Below are 17658 nucleotides of genomic sequence, written 5' to 3'. Positions count from 1 at the left end.
CGCAAGGGACTTTGCATGAGGGAGTATTGCTGGAGATTAAAATCCACTGCACACGGGTTGTACAGGTTCTTCTATTAATACTTAACGTCAATAGTAGTAGCATGCGGTGTAGCGGCATTTGATTCTTGCCAGGGACAAACGCGGAATTATTGACGGCGGCAACAACTATTTTCATTCGCTAGGAACCGATATTGACAGAAAACAGAGGGGCAGGAAAACGATAGGTAGAAGGAATTAGGCACGTAAACACATATCCGCAAGCCGTTTAGACAGAACAGTAACTGTGATTTCTTATTTATTTGGGCAGCCACTGCTGTTTGAAACAAATGAGGCAGATTTAATTATTGTCACCACTGCAAACACACACACACACACACACACACACACACACACACACACACACACACACACACACACACACACACACACACACACACACACACACACACACACACACACACACACACACACACACACACACACACACACACACACACACACACACACACACACACACACACACACACACACACACGTATGTATGTATGTATGTATGTATGTATGTATGTATGTATGTATGTATGTATGTATGTATGTATGTATGTATGTATGTATGTATGTATGTATGTATGTATGTATGTATGTATGTATGTATGTATGTATGTATGTTAAGGAAGCCAACAGTCACCGAAACCAAGGTGCATAGGGGAATGCTTTTAATTTTTTTTTAATTTTTAGTGCCAGTCAATCGGTTTTAAAGAAAATAACTTATAAAGCAGCAGAAAAACCAACCATGCCGCCGGTGGGATCCGAACCCACGACCTCCGAATATCGCGTTCGGTGCTCTTACCAACTGAGCTACGGCGACGGCTGTCCAATCTGCTGCTTTCGTGAATATTTATGTTTACTGGGTGTAAGCGAACCTTGAGAGTGTTCACCAGCGCCACCCTCGACCACCGCGGTGGACGTAGCACGTCCTGTAATACCGCGAGTGTGACGTAGAACGTCATCTAATGGCGAGGGCGGAAACTGCGCGAGAGCCCTCTTATGCTACCTATGGCAACAAGACTGCCAGAACCGAGACCCCCGTTAAGCTATTAGCAGACAAGGTAAAGGAAATGAGGGGCTCGTTTGACAAACATATTAAGGAAGCCAACAGTCACCGAAACCAAGGTGCATAGGGGAATGCTTTTAATTTTTTTTAATTTTTAGTGCCAGTCAATCGGTTTAAAGAAAATAACTTATAAAGCAGAAAAAACAACCATGCCGCCGGTGGGATCCGAACCCACGACCTCCGAATATCGCGTCCGGTACTCTTACCAACTGAGCTACGGCGACGGCTGTCCAATCTGCTGGTTTCGTGGGTATTTATGTTTACTGGGTGTAAGCGAACCTTGAGAGTATATATATATATATATATATATATATATATATATATATATATATATATATATATATATATATATATATATATATATATATATATATGCTCGCTCATTTCCTCATTTCGCCTCTTTTCCCTTCAACTTATTTGTTCTAGCACTTGAGAGCAGCGTTAGCAACGGCTCAGCAATGACGCGTTCGGGTTGGAAGCTCAAATAGGGGCCCAAATGTACAGGCTCCAGCAGTCAACCACCGGCCGAGCGCTGCTCCGAAGGCTGGGCTACTTAAGTGAAGAAGTGGAAGATAGGGTTGCAGGCATACCTGATAACATTCGCCAAACACTCAGGATGTGCCCAATCTCTCGCAACATGGACCCTAATCTGCACGCAGGGAGAAGGGCTGCGAGAGCATAGTATGTAGAAAGGCACTTAGCTGAAAAAACAAATGTTGTATACACAGATGTTGCTTTGGATCGATGGAACAGAAACACGAAGGAACACAGAGTAGTATCGGTGGTGGTGAACCATCAAGGAGACCTAGTCACCAGTATATCACAGAGCGGCTGCAGAGTATCTTATGGGGAAGAAGCTGCTGTTGCGCTAGCAGTAGCTGAAGGATACCGCAGAAATAAATCGCTCACAATGATCACTGACTCCAAAGAAGCATGCAGGCACTACACTAATGGTAGGATCAGCAAGGTCGCGCTACGCATCATCCTCCTGGCGGGACCCCCGAACAAAGAAATTCAGCACAAAATTTTCTAGGTGCCGGGGCACACCGGGGTGACTGGGAATCAGAGGGCCGACGATCTAGCTCGCGAGCTTACCAACCGAGCAGATACATCAAGTGACCCTGAGCCCACCACAACGGTGGAATCATCGTACGCGCAAATCCTAAATCACTACATAGGACAGAGGATAGCGTATCCTCCACCACACCATCTATTAACGCAACATGAGGCAGTCGGTTGGAGTAGACTGCAAACAGGAAGCTTTCATAACTTACACATACTTCACAAAATGTTTCCGAACCAGTACGCGGACACATGCAAGTGGTGGGGAGCCACCCCCACTTTATATCATATTACATGGGAATGTAAAAATAATTATTCATTCCATAAACTAAAAGAGCCCAATGCGGAACAGTGGGAGAGCCTGCTCACCAGCAGCGTGCTGGCGGTCCAAAAAGGACTGGTCCAGCATGCGTACGAGGTAGCAAGACTCAGTGGGGCCCTGGAATAAGGGCACCACCCCTGGAAGACTCGTAACTTCAACATGAAGACAACCGGGTCCCACTGAATCGACCAATTTTTGGCACCAATAAAGTTTTTTTCTCTCTCTCTCTCGGCCTTTTTTTAATTGACCCCTTTCACGTAGAACTGTAGTCTAGTTACAAAATAAAACCTTAGGACTTTTTCGATCAGGGAGGTCTTCTGCGTGAACGGGGCAACCAAGTTCTTTCTGCAGTCTACTGCTAACCACTTCCAACACATCAAGAATAGTTTCGGAGTGCAATTCATTCCATTTAAGCCATTCTGTGAAGAAGTATCCAAGTTTCAACACAAAGCAATAAAGCTGCGCCGATGGATACAGCGTAGTCCTCCGTCTAGGATGATTACCTAGGAGAATCTAGGATGATTACCTTGCGATACTCATTTTATGAGCCCATAAAATGAAAGCAATTGCCTAGGATTAAAAATTGGGTCAGTGTATGGTGCTGGTTGAATCCTGAAGACTGCCTTATGATTCCGAACAGATTCTCAAGAGTATCTTGGCTAAGCTTTGTGACATTCCGTGTGTGCTACGAGGATCCACGTTCGACGGCGCGGCGTAGACGGAGACCCGTGACAGCGGCATCATCAATTACCCAGCCATGCTCTTTGAGTGACGACCAGAACAACCGGACCCGCCGCCGCCCTGGGGAAACAGGCTTTATCCTCCCCAATTTCCGGGCACATTCCAGTACAAGGGAGCTGTCAGCGGGCCAGAGCGCGCCGTACCACAGCCGACGCTATGCGCTACCGCGAAGACAACATTCTTTCCCTCCCCCCCCTTTGTCGTGGGCTATCGCCGGGAAGGCACCCACAGCTTCCCAGAAGGGCCGTGACGGACACCTGTCAGACAGACAGGCAGTACTCGCCAAGAATGTCGAAAGACAGGCGCTAGTGAATTAGCTCCGAAGAGAGAGCCTGTGTATACTCTCACTTGAGAGAGAGTGGTGGCGTTTTTGTTGTTTATTTAGTTTGTATTGTTAACAGACTCTGGGTTCGAGGCTAAGCCCAACCCAAGGGGTGGTCCCCATCTCGCATGTTATTTTGGATTGGAGAATTGATGCTTTGGGCGGGCCACTGGAAATGACCGCCCTTAGTCCTTTGTTAATCAAGTGCTTAAAAGCGCATGTAAACGGATGCAGTCCAGTCTGAGCTGGGGCTCCATGCTTAGCATGTAATGTGATGCTACTTAGGCACTAACCTGCCCGGTCGATGAGTAAAGTAGTGCAAAGTTTGTTCTTTTGTAAAATTCAGTTCTGCTTTTTCCAGTTTAACTCTCTGTATATGTATGTTGTAAAATTATGCTCTGCTGTCATCATCTACAAGCTCGCCTCCTGTTCATCTTCCAAGCCGAACGACACTAGAGGAAGGGTTTGTGAACCATCCTCGAAGAAACGGACGACTATTGAAATTCTACTGCAAGCACGCTCAGGACGACATCGTTCGCCAAGAGGGCCTTCAGCGCCGAAGCCCGTCGGCGTGCAGCTTCTGCCAGCAACAGCTCGAGCCCAACTCCGGAGCCACTACATCGCCCCCATGAAGTCGTCGGCACGTAAGCTCGGACGCCCCAGCCTCTGATGTATAATCTTAATCATGTGTAATTATTGAATATACCTGTTTGTTTAAACTGAGCCATACGGTGTCTCTTTGCCTCTCCGTCCCGTGTGGACCTGCGCATTATGGGGGTCATCACACTGGTGTCAGAAGTGGGGTCTCAAAAGCAAATGTCCTCTGAATGCGGTGACATTCATGACTTCAAAATTGTAATCAAAAGGGAATCACGGGACTGATTGTGGGACTTTTACCCCCATTTGAGAGGCTTGAGGCACTGGAGGGCTTGAAAAAAAAAAATGACTGTATCTGAGGGAGCTCCCACTCCACAGCCGTCGCTCGGAGCAAGCATGCTGGCATTAGGAAGCGTCATTCCGACGTTTACGGGAGATAAGACAGGGGTTCCAATCTGCGATTTCTTTTCCATGCTAGAAGAGATTGGGAAAATGGGGGGATGGTCCGATGCTCAAATGCTGGGAATGGCGAGGTGTAAGATGGCAGGAGCTGCTCATGATTTTGCCTGGCGAGACGAAAAAGTAAAATCCACAAAATTATTTGCGGAATTTAAGAAGCTCGCGTTGGAGCATTTCGACACTGAACCACGTCACGTGCGGGTACAGAGGTTCCGTGACGCCGGACAGATGGTAGGGGAGGACGTGCGAACATTTGCGTCGCGGCTTCAGCGCCTAGCACGCGATACGTTAAGCAGGGAGGAGGAAGGAGACCAGCTAAGGAAGAAATACGCGGAGGATCTACTTAAAGAGGAAATGACCGCTTTGTTCGTGGCTGGTCTGCAAGACCCCGTGCGCCGGTTCGTGCTCTCGCGCAAGCCGAGCAATTTCGACCAAGCCGTGAAGGCCGCATTGGATGAGGAACAAAATGAGGCGTTAACGACAGCCGCAGCGAGAGTACGCGTCATAGAGAGAGCGGTGCTCAACCCTGAGGTTGCTCTCTTGACAGAGCGGTTAGATCGCTTAGAACAGCTGCTATCTCAGCAGGTAGAATGCCAGGTTGAAGCGCGCGCTCAACAGCGCCCATTCGCTGGAAACCGGAGACCGCCACAAAGCTACAGGCGCGGTATGCGAGATTTTGAAGAAATCGTATGCTTCGCTTGCCAGGGTCGCGGACACATCGCCAGGTTCTGCCAAAACGTGCGCCATGGGGAGCCACAAAGAGAAGCAGGCGAGACACGCCCTAAGCAAGCCTACAGCGGGGCTCCAGATACCGAGTCAAAAAACTAGTTAGTCCTCCCCAGCCTGAGGAGCGTGGGGAGGGAGCAGTGGATGATGAGGTGGTGGTAGTTTGTGCGGCCGACGAGGCATGCCCTGTTGTGCGTTGCAAGTTAAATGGTTGTTGCATGGAATTGTTGATAGATACGGGGTCAAAGGTGACAGTGCTTAAGGAGAGCAGTTTTAACACGCTTCGAAGGAAGGGGGACCGCGAGGTGTTGGAAGCGTCTGGTGGTATGGCAACCAAATTTGTAGGCATAACGGGGGATCCTCTTGGCATAAGTGGACTCTACCGGTTACACTTCTCTCTCGGCGGAATTGCATTGGAGCACCCCTGCTACGTATGCCCGGACACGGTGTCTCTGCCAAACGGAGTGTCAGGTATATTAGGGCAGGATTTTTTGAGAAAAGGGAAGGTAGTAGTCTCATTCTCTGAGGAAGAGGTTAATGCGGGCGGATCAAAAGTTCCGTTTTTGAACAAGAGAGGGGCTGAGATTCGCATTACCGATATTGACACCCGTCAAACAGTGGGATCATTGGAGAAGGTATATTCGCGGGTTGCCGTCCGGCTGGTCGAGGAGGCGGTCGTCCTTCCTTGGTCGGAGCACATTTTGTACGCGTTTGTGCCTTCAGATGTAGAGAGCGGCGCCGTGGGAGTGCTTGAGCCGGTCGACTCTCTCAGCAATGGCCTGAAGGCAGCCGCGTGCCTCGTGACAGTTAATGACGCCCACAGAGTGCCCCTACGGGTGGTTAACTGTAGCCAGCAGCCACTGAGCCTTCCCAAGAACAAAACATTGGCTTTCTTCACCTCTGCGATAGAGCAACGTGAGCCCACCGATACGGTACTCGCAACTGTAGAGCATGCTAGTCCTTCGGCTGCTCCAAAGGTGTCGTTCGATCTTTCTCACGTAAAATCCAGGGAGAGGGAGGCTCTGGCTGGTTTGCTGAACGACTACTCGGAGGTATTCGCCGCGTCCAACCTGGATTTGGGCTGCTGTGGCGTTATAAAGCACAGGATAGAAACCGGCACTTCATCGCCCGTTTACCAGCGTGCGTACAGGATTCCTTACTCCCAACGTGAGGAGATGGAGCGGCAGGTGCAGGACCTGATTGATCGCGGCATTGTCGAAAACTCAAAGTCACCCTGGGGAGCACCAGCACTATTGGTGGAAAAGCCAGATGGCTCGTATCGATTGGTAGTGGACTACCGCAAACTAAATGCCGTAACTCGCATCGATCCATACCCCATCCCCAATATACAGGAGACGCTTTCTCAGCTGGGCTCTGCCAGGTACTTCACGGTAGTGGACATGGCGGCGGGATTCTGGCAGATAGCAATGGATCCGGCAGATGCCGAGAAAACGGCATTCAACACGCCCTCAGGGCACTATGAATGGAAAAGAATGCCGATGGGTGTGGCCAACAGCCCTGCTGTCTGGCAGAGAACCGCTGATGTTATCCTGGCAGGTCTTCTGGGGAGGCTGTGCTTCGTGTATATGGATGACATCATCATATACAGTGACAGTTTTGATAACCATTTGCGCGATATTGAGCAGGTTTTGGTGCGACTAAGAGCAGCGGGTCTCAAGCTGAAGCCCTCTAAGTGCCAATTCCTCAAAAACGAGGTGAAATACCTCGGGCACGTTGTTTCAGCTGACGGCGTGCGACCGGACCCTGAGAAACTAAGGTGTGTCTCGGATTTTCCATCCCCGACTAGCGTCCGCCAGGTCCGGCAGTTTCTCGGCCTGATCGGTTACTACCGAAGGCACATAGAGGAGTTCGCCAAGCTCGCTAAGCCGCTCACCGCCTTAACAGCCAAAAATGTCGCCTTTCGCTGGGACGAAAACGCGGAGAATGCTTTTGGGGCCCTGAAAAGGAAGCTAATGAGTGCACCGCTGTTGCGCCACCCGGATTTTAGTTTGCCCTTCGTTATGGCCACAGATGCGTCAAAGTTCGCAGTTGGTGCCGTGCTATCTCAGGTTATCGAGGGCAGAGAACATCCCGTTGCTTTTGCTAGCCGACAGCTGAGCCCCACAGAGCAAAAGTACGGAGCTACGGAAAGGGAGTGCCTCGCCGTTGTCTGGGCTGTAAAGCACTTCAGATGCTACCTTTACGGCCGCAAATTCAAGCTAGTCACAGACTGCCATCCTCTGAAATGGGTGATGAGTGTCAGGGACCCTAGCTCGCGACTCGCTTGATGGAATCTACACCTGCAGGAATACTGCTTTGAAGTTGAGCACAAGTCAGGAAAGACGCATCTGAATGCTGATGCACTCAGCCGCACAGCTGCCGTGGCAGCTATAGAAGAGTTTGTCCCCGTAGTCGACCCCGCCGAATTACGCACAGAGCAGTGCAAAGATCCTGACCTGAAGCGAATAATCGAAAGCTTAGAGGGCGCACCGTCTCACCCCGAACAGCTAGGTTATTTCATTGACAAAGACGGCACCCTGTGTCGGCGCACGAGGCCAACCAGGAAAGGGAGACCAGAGAAAACCGCTTGGGAGAGAGTCGTCATACCTCGGTCGTGGACAGAAAGGGTTCTTCGCGAGTTTCACGATGCGCCATGCGCCGGTCATTTTGGCGTAGCAAAGACACGCAGGCGTGTGGAGCGTTTGTACTTTTGGAGTGGCATGCGACAGGATGTTAGAGACTACTGTGCGAAGTGTCATTCCTGTCTCGAAAGAAAAACACCCAAGGGACGAAGACCAGCTCCAATTCAGCCGTTCTCTGAGGTTTCGGCTCCCTTCGAGCGGACAGGTATGGACATAATGGGCCCATTGCCCACGACCACTTCCGGAAACAAGTACATTTTAGTATTTGTCGATCACCTTTCAAAATACGCGGAAGCGGTAGCACTCCCAGATCAGAAGGCAGACACGGTTGCAAGAGCATTTGTCGGACAGATCGTGCTCCGACATGGACCCCCGAGGCAACTCTTGACAGATCGGGGAACGAACTTCGTGTCGCAGCTAATGAGGAGAGTTTGCGAGCTGCTTAAGATCGCTAAGAAGCAGACAACACCGTACCATCCGGCTTGCAACGGCGCGGTGGAGCGACTGAACCAAACCGTGGCCGGGTTCCTGTCGCATTTTGTTTCGCGCGACCAGCGGGACTGGGACTTGTGGCTCCCGTATGCAATGTTTGCCTACAATTCCGCAGCACACGAGAGCACGGGCGAATCGCCATTCTTTCTTCTCTACGGCCGAGACCCGGACCAGCCTAGTGAAGTGCCAGAGGGCCCCCGTCGTGTCCCATACGCTTCACTGGACGACTATAAGGTTGAGCTAGAATCGCGCTTGCAAGTGGCGAGGGACATCGCAAAGGAGTCCTTAAAGAAAGCGGCGAAGCGCAGGAAGGAGGTGCACGATCGCAGTGCTAGAGACGCGCCGTTTGATGTGGGGGACAGCGTGTACATTGAAAACTGCCAAAGGCAGATTGGGCTAGCTCGTAAGTTCCAGACGAAGTGGAGAGGACCGTGCGAGGTTGTCGATAGCTTTCTCCGGTAAACTTCAGAGTCCGAGACGTGAACCGGCGTTTGATAAGGATACACGCAAATCGCCTCAAGTCGGCACCGGTTCAGTATTCACGAAATGAGGAAAGGGAAAGCGCGGATTTTGATGGGGACAGAAGTGAAGCGGAGCGCGCAGATAGTTCGCAAGAAACGCCCTCTCCTGCATTTGTTCGGCAGGCGCCCGAGGTGACGGCCGGAATGCCACCGGATTTACTTCATGCATTGCTAGAAGAAGAAGCGCGCGAGGTTGCCGCGCAGATAACGCCAGGAGAGGCTCCTGCCACGAGCCCTCGCGAGTCCCAAAGCAGACAAAGGGGCACATACTTACTTAGTATGACTCATGAAGGCCGATATCCGCTGCGAAATCGGAAAGCTAAGTCGGACTAATGGCGTAAACAGAGCGGAGTTTTGAACTGGTTAGAATTGTGTAATGCCACAGCTCATAACATTGCTATGTGCTTATGTGTTAAGTTATCAGAGTTGGTAGTTAAACCTTTTTGTCATTAAGTAACACCTTCACAGGAGAGCATGCGGAGCGCATGCAGAACCTGCCCTACTTCCTTTCGTTATCTATATTTTTGTCTGTGCCGTGATCGTGCTAGAAGTGGGAGCTCCTTTATAACTGTGGTAAATTTATTTCGTCCAGTTTGGACTAGAAAAGAGAGGCTTGGGTGCTGAGTTTCATGTTTATCTGTAAAAGAAGATCAGTGCTGCCCCTGGAGACGCCAGTATTGACAACGGAGGCATATGGTGTTGTGCAGTGGTGTTGAGTGCAGCGAAAAGTGTTTTGTCGGACGCACTGTGCGAGGCGATTCAGAAAGACAAGGGGAGCTGCGTGGACTCAAATGTTCGGAGAACATTCTTCTGGAGGGTGAGCGAGTGTGACATTCCGTGTGTGCTACGAGGATCCACGTTCGACGGCGCGGCGTAGACGGAGACCCGTGACAGCGGCATCATCAATTACCCAGCCATGCTCTTTGAGTGACGACCAGAACAACCGGACCCGCCGCCGCCCCGGGGCAACAGGCTTTATGCTCCCCAATTTCCGGGCACATTCCAGGACAAGGGAGCTGTCAGCGGGCCAGAGCGCGCCGTACCACAGCCGACGCTATGCGCTACCGCGAAGACAACATTCTTTCCCTCCCCCCCTTTGTCGTGGGCTATCGCCGGGAAGGCACCCACAGCTTCCCAGAAGGGCCGTGACGGACACCTGTCAGACAGACAGGCAGTACTCGCCAAGAATGTGGAAAGACAGGCGCTAGTGAATTAGCTCCGAAGAGAGAGCCTGTGTATACTCTCACTTGAGAGCGAGTGGTGGCGTTTTTGTTGTTTATTTAGTTTGTATTGTTAACAGACTCTGGGTTCGAGGCTAAGCCCAACCCAAGGGGTGGTCCCCATCTCGCATGTTATTTTGGATTGGAGAATTGATGCTTTGGGCGGGCCACTGGAAATGACCGCCCTTAGTCCTTTGTTAATCAAGTGCTTAAAAGCGCATGTAAACGGATGCAGTCCAGTCTGAGCTGGGGCTCCATGCTTAGCATGTAATGTGATGCTACTTAGGCACTAACCTGCCCGGTCGATGAGTAAAGTAGTGCAAAGTTTGTTCTTTTGTAAAATTCAGTTCTGCTTTTTCCAGTTTAACTCTCTGTATATGTATGTTGTAAAATTATGCTCTGCTGTCATCATCTACAAGCTCGCCTCCTGTTCATCTTCCAAGCCGAACGACACTAGAGGAAGGGTTTGTGAACCATCCTCGAAGAAACGGACGACTATTGAAATTCTACTGCAAGCACGCTCAGGACGACATCGTTCGCCAAGAGGGCCTTCAGCGCCGAAGCCCGTCGGCGTGCAGCTTCTGCCAGCAACCGCTCGAGCCCAACTCCGGAGCCACTCCATCGCCCCCATGAAGTCGTCGGCACGTAAGCTCGGACGCCCCAGCCTCTGATGTATAATCTTAATCATGTGTAATTATTGAATATACCTGTTTGTTTAAACTGAGCCATACGGTGTCTCTTTGCCTCTCCGTCCCGTGTGGACCTGCGCATTATGGGGGTCATCACAGCTTTGAAGTCATGAGATATCTATACTTCGGCTTTTCTGTCAGGTATGCCAACAGTTGCAGTGCGCTGAAAATATTTAAACGAAGAACAACGGCTGTTGAGGCGCTCAGAAAGCCACGACAACTTTTTACAAGCCTCTCCCAATTGTCAAGGAATGTTAAAAATGTTTTCATACGTGAACGTCACCATACGTGAACAAAAACGTGAAGTGCTCCGAGAAGCGCGCAAACCTGCGCAAAACCGCACAACAGAACAACAACGGCACCCGCCGCGGTGGCTCAGTGGTTAGGGCGCTCGGCTACCGATCCGGAGTACCCGGGTTCGAACCCGACCACGGCGGCTGCGTTTCGATGGAGGCGAAACGCAAAAGGCGCCGGTGTGCTGTGCGTTATGTCACTGCACGTTAAAGATCCCGAGGTGGTCGCAATTATTCCGGAGCCCTCCACTACGGCACATCTTCCTTTCTTCTTTCAGTCCCTCCTTTAACCCTCGCTTTTCAACGCGGTTCAGGTGTCCGCCGATATGTGACAATGATTGTGCGCCATTTCCTCACCCCCCCCCCCCAAAAAAAAAATCAATTTCATTTAATTTACAACAACGAACCCGCCAGTTCGCACGCGGCGCAACGACAGCGACGGCAAATCCTACCGTGAAGTCTACTGTGGCGCCACCTCGTGTCGGCGCCGCGAAGCAGAAGCATCTCGACATTCGCGGGGCCACCGCTCCCCAGTGAGCCGCCGCGGAGTGAGCACACTACCCAATATTCACTGTAGTGTGGCAATACAACCCATCTTGCGGAGCAGCGCGCCACTGTTTGCATGTATATACCACACCAAGTGCGGCGGGACGGTGGCCCCTCGTCTAGCGTACGCGGCCAAACCTGTTTCCATTCACGGCGCAAGTAGACCTTCGATCAAATGAAACCAGCCGAAGGACGCAGACAGAGAGAGAGGCGTACAGGACGACGCTGGACGATCAGCTGAATTTATTTAAGTGATCACACATATATACGCTTCAGCAATGAAACCGGACATGCCCACATGAAAACATAAAAATACGTGAACACAGGGAAAGATGCCAGTCACATCACTCTTTCTATGGTTACCTATGGGTGCTCTAAAATACTTAATAATCTAATTTCTTGTGTCTGCGTCCTTCCACCGGTTTTATTTGTTCGAAATATGTACCAACTCGCCCAGCTCTCCACTCTACGGATGCAGACTTGCTCTGCCTGGCGGATTAGCGTGACGCCCTCTACTGGAGCATTGTCCGTTTGCATACGCCATAAAGTTGATACAATGCGCTGCTCTCGCATTCATGTAAACACGGTTACTGGTAGTTGTGTAGTATATTTTCCTGCGACCCCTTTATGGCCCGTTTGTTGCAACATCCGTAGTATAAACGGAAAGCTGCATTGCATATGCTACCTTCTGAACGGTTATAATACGGCCCTAACTTCGCATTAACTGAATAGCAGCGGTACGTTTCTCAATTCAGGCAGTGCACAGAAATCCGCGGCTCCGGGTGAATTTTGCATTCTCTTATACCTCCAGATAAAATTTATGGCATTCCAAAAATAGAACGGCGCAGCGCGTATCCTCCAAACAATTCTTGTGCTTCAGTTTTGCTCTGTTGCACCTCAAAGGATTGCGTACTTACCTGGCTCTTGTTTTGCCCATCTTTTAGATACTTCTCATAATGCTGCGGTCGGCAATCGTCAAGGAAATAGCCCATCGATACAGTTACTATGGACTGGCACGTAGACACTAGCGACGCATTGTGGCAGCTTTGGGCTACCGGCTAAACGTTAGCGACAGATTACCGCAAGAGTACTGCACAACACGGGAACGAGAAAAAGGTACCTGAACCGAATGCTACTTCTATTACTACTCACAAGTGAATTAGCTTTAAAGCGAGACATCATTGCAAGGCCCCATATGGTGAGCCAGGAAGCCCACTTCGGTCAGAAGACTATCAGGGTCGAAATGTCTTCACCTGTCCTTACGCAGCCATCAGTAAGCAATGCAGAAATGAATACAGAAGACGTTTGTAAGACAAGCCACAGAATAAAATAGAATCCAGCCCCGTCGGCTATACAGACGCCTGGAATGAGGGCCCTCGGAGGAAGTGGAGCGTTGCGGAGATGGATTAGAAAAATCAAGGAGAGGCAGGTATAAAGAATAGAAGGGAAGCGGTATCTTTCAGCACGTCTCCGTCGTGAACGGGTCCAGCACCTTTCCCTACTGCTGCTAGAGCATGCAGTGCAACTTCGCTTTTAGTTTGCTTCCTTCGAGGACGAGTACATTATCTTTAAGGCGTGCGGTGAAACTTGGAAAGATATGCGGTAAGAGGTGCGAACTTCAGAAAGTTCATGACGTTAGGTTTTACATTGAGGTCGGGACAGTATATTGGTAGGACAAAAGAAAAATAAGCAAGAGGTTTCGGTCAGATCCGGATGAAGCAGGCTTGCCTCGGAGTTCCCCCACGATTTTTTTTTTCATTCCTTGACTTAGGCGCTTCTCTTGCGCCCAGTTCTTCAGCAGCGAGGCTGGTGTCTTTCCGCAATCGCATGCCCAGTTCTCAGGCACGGCGAATAGAAGAACGAGCCAGTGGTTTATTCGCAAGTTTTAATAAAAAATAAGAAAGCCGCATTTATAGCCAGCGCAAAATGTACAGCCGTCGACGTGGTGGAGGCCGCCTTCAGTGACGCGATGAAAGCGACTGCAGCGCCAGGGAGATCCGCACCGCCAGCTGAAGAGCGTTCGAGACGAGGTTCCACCAGAGGTCATTAAATGTCCGCGTGTGCTTCACCAACAGCCTGATGAGGCCGGCCACGAAGAGAAGCTGGGCGAGCATTGTGATGTAGTAGATCCTGTAACAGGAGGCCATGGATGCGAAAGCAGCGCAACGGCAGGCCACACAGCACGCAGAGAAGGCCCGCAACAGCCACAGACGAGCGAGCAGTGCCAAGCCGAAGCGCAAGCAGTGCGACGTGCTATGAAGCTGGGGCGCGTGGCATGCAAGCTGGGTGGCCGGCACAGTTTCTTGGCAAGCTCACCTTTGGGCCGGCTCAGAGGCGCTGTTACACAAGGCGGTCCACGAGGTTGGTTTTGTCTGAGCGATTCCATCATTGTGGCTGTTAAGGAGAGGGGGGTTCGACATGCCATGTTTAGGCTTGCGAGAAAATGTCTGAGCCACCTTAGCCTGCCCCCCTGACAGTTTGTGCTCGCCCGGCAAGCCCCCGATCAGAGAAAGTGATGCTCTGTGCGTGCAATGCGGCATAGAGTGCATACCCAAATCCGCGCCGTTTCGCACAAATGGTTATGGGTAGGCCAGAAAAGAGAAAAATGAATTCACGCTCCTGTCATTCCAAGGTATTTATGCCAGCACCTATCGACGGTACTTTAAACCCTTCAAGTTGTTTGCCGTACTACGTGCATGCAAAAGCTTTCAAAACCTGTGCGAAGTGTGCAGGGCGTGAAGCTTCACCTTGTCGCAAGAAATAAAAAAAAATGTTTTCCCGGCATGTGTTCAGTGCCAAAGTAAAGCGTTACGTACCTGTTGAGGTTTCTTCGGGCGGCTGGGATCGTTGAAGGGTCCTCCTTCAACACGTACCTTCGCACTCCCAGTATGTACTGCTCCATATAATCCACCCAGTCGATGGAGCGGATATCGAAATCGAATGTCTGAAGTACAAAAAAAAATTTGTAATCCTGTTTAGTTCTCGATACTTTGTTTCTGAACGAAGTTTGCACTGGAAGTTCGCCTCTAAAACACGCCCGAAAAAGCACGTCGTGTCAGCGCCAGTACTCACTTATTTAATTTGACTCCGACACCTCCCGCCCTTTCACAGCCTGACAGTTTTTTCCCCGTAAAACTGTATTTACCCTGGCTGCTATATAAAATCGCGCAGAAGTGGTCAGAGAATTCGGACTTCTTAAATACTTTTCTGTCAACGAATCCTTACATTGGCCTCAAACGCGCACCACAAGAAATTGCAGTCTCGCTCTAGTGAAATTGGTCAATATGGCTTCGTGGTGAGATGGCCCAGCATGCGTGCGGGAAGCAGTTGAATTATACGGTAAAAAATCAAAAGCTCGAGCCCGTTTACTTGGTGTGTAACTTCCACAAAACTGTACAAAAAAAACTAGTTTTGTTAGTCTCAGACCAAAGCACAGGCGAATTTGTGACGTCAAGGAAAAGAGTCAGTGTCACCTCATAGTGGTTACGGCCATCAAACTCCTTCATTCTAAGTGTCAGACTGAACGCGACCCTTATTGCCGTTACAAATGCTAAGCCCTCTTAAAACTCGCGCAGTTGTTCCGCTATCTGCCAATAAAGGCACTGAAATTTGAAAGAGCGCTGGTAGACACCTGCAGGCTCGCAGGTAGACAACTGCAGGCTTGTACCAACATACTCATTTGTCTCCTTGATGCGGCAGCCTCTTTCTTGAAAGTGTGAGAGAACCCGAAAAAGTACTTGGGACAAAATCATTCATCATCATCATCACCAGCCTGACTACGCCCACAGCATGTCAAAGGCATCTCTCAAGTCTCCAATTAACCGTGTCGTTTGCCAGCTGTGCCCACCGTATGCCCACAAATTTCTTAATGTCTTCGGCCCATCTAACTTTCTACTACCCCTGCTACACTTGCCTTTTCTTGGAATTCACTCTGTTACCCTTAAGGACCAACGGTTATCTTGCCTTCGCAGTACATGCCCTGCCAAAATCATTTATTGAATCGAAAAATTCTGGTGCCGGCAGGTGACGCGCGCCCAGAACAAAATATGCGCCGAGAATATTAGCGTATTACTGTAGAATATCTACAGTACCAAAATGCGGTCCAGTTAAGAAATAAGACGGGAACGCGCCGCCTACCTCGCGGTCAGGCCCTTCCAGCCGCGCCATGAGAAGACGGAGGTTGTCCACGCCGAAGGTCCACTCGTGGGTGACGAAAAACTCCAGGATGCCCATGGCGCGGTGGATCCTCTTGTAGATGTCGCACAAACTGACAGAACACAGTCACCGTAGTTAGGCGTCTGTCTCATTCATTTCATTCACAAATTTTACGCGCAATACAGGCGATCCAGCTAGTTTGTGTCCTAGAAAAAAAAAAAACCGCGAGAGAGGCGAAGGAACAACAGACACTACAAGCGCTGACTAGCAACAGAGGGTTTTAATGACAAAACGCAGAATACGTGCAATCATGCACAAAAGTTTGTAGGATGCGATGATGAACACCCTGATGAACACTGCAAATTACGAAAAAAACATCCCCTATGCACCTTGGTTTGGGTGACTTGACTTTCGTCATGTAGCTGATGGGTCAGTAACGCACGTGTGCTCGTTCTTAATGGTGGACCTCGGGCATCTGCCAAGTCAACTGATTAGGATGCCGATACAAAGTTGTTTGATCAAGAAAAAGCTCACACTCGAGGATTTCGCCAAAGTGTTTTGCTACATTTTAAGAAGGCGGTTTGCCCAGCGATCGCTCATGCTCCTGTAAGAGTACAATAAGCGCTGGCCGTTCGATATACGCAGTAGCGAAATTTTGTAGAAGACCGTTTTTTCATATGTGACGCACTGAATTTCATGGTTCATAAAACGCCCCTTCGTCTTGTTACGTAAAACACTATTGGATCGTTTCTCGACTGTATATCACAGATTCTCCCAACTTTTCTCAGGGCCGAAAATAACACTTCGATACCATACCTATGGCTCTCATTTTTACCGAAGTAATGCACACGGTGATCCAGTGAACACGGGAGTGTGTGGCCACGCTTTGCGGAACGCACATGGGTTTGGCACGGCCGCTCATCGAAGCAAAGTGGCGCATGCGCAGAAGGATCTGGAGGTGGTGCTTTGAGTCGTCCGCTACTTCTTTCTGATGTGCGGCCAGGATGGACGCACTGGCGCTCCGAAGAGCGTGGCCACACACTCGGGTGTTCACCTTAGGTGTGGGTCATCATCAGCCTGACTACGCCATTTGCCAGCTGCGGCCACTGCAACCCCGCAAACCTCCTAATCTCATCCGCCCACCTAACTTTCTGCCACTCCCTGCTACGCTTACTTTCTCTTGGAATCCATTCCGTTACCCTTAAGGACCAGCTGTAATCTTGCCTTCGCATTACATGCCCTGCCCAAGCCCATTTCTTCCTCTTGATTTCGACTAGAATGTCATTAACCCGCATGTGTTCCCTCACCCAATATGCACGCTTCCGGTCTTTTACGTTACACCTACCATTTTTCTTTGCATAGCTCCCTGCGTTGTCCTCAACTTAGGCTGAACCATTTTCGTTAGCCTCCACGTTTCTGCCCCGTAGGTGAGTACCGGTATAGATAGAGCTGTTGTATATACTTTTCTCTTGAGGGATATTGGTATACCGCCTGTAATCCTGTACATTTTCTGCGTTTCGCGATTAAACGCGTAGTTGCGAGTCAGCGGTTGTGGTGTCTGTCATTTCTTCTTCGTGCTTTGTCTCTTAGCATGCATTTTTTTCCAAACGAAAGCTCTACTTCACGATCAAAGCTACAAAAGCCGTTTCATGGCTCAAGCTTGAACTAAATAATTAAGAAAATATATATTGCCGCGACCGTGTTTCGAACTCGCGGCGGCGCGAACAGATCAGCTTCGCTGCCCACTGCACGAGAGC

General features: G+C 50.0%; 1 protein-coding gene across 2 annotated transcripts in view; it reads right to left on the bottom strand.

The window, feature by feature from the left end:
• Positions 1-13617: 13617 nt before the first annotated feature.
• LOC144127924 (fatty acyl-CoA reductase 1-like) overlaps positions 13618-17658 on the bottom strand; it is a 63770-nt gene continuing 59729 nt past the window's right edge. The window contains exons 10-13 of one of the 2 annotated variants that reach the window (XM_077660925.1): positions 15884-16013; positions 14563-14690; positions 14063-14140; positions 13618-13876 (exon numbers count right to left, since the gene is read on the bottom strand). In XM_077660925.1, the coding sequence (XP_077517051.1) occupies positions 13705-13876; positions 14063-14140; positions 14563-14690; positions 15884-16013 (508 nt within the window). In that variant the 3' untranslated portion in view covers positions 13618-13704. The remainder of the gene's footprint in view (positions 13877-14062; positions 14141-14562; positions 14691-15883; positions 16014-17658) is intronic. The other variant, XM_077660926.1, reaches the window with a different exon arrangement.

Source organism: Amblyomma americanum, chromosome 4, assembly GCF_052857255.1.
Source record: "Amblyomma americanum isolate KBUSLIRL-KWMA chromosome 4, ASM5285725v1, whole genome shotgun sequence".
Classification (NCBI taxonomy): Eukaryota; Metazoa; Arthropoda; class Arachnida; order Ixodida; family Ixodidae; genus Amblyomma; species Amblyomma americanum.
This window is presented reverse-complemented; position numbering and strand designations above follow the sequence as displayed.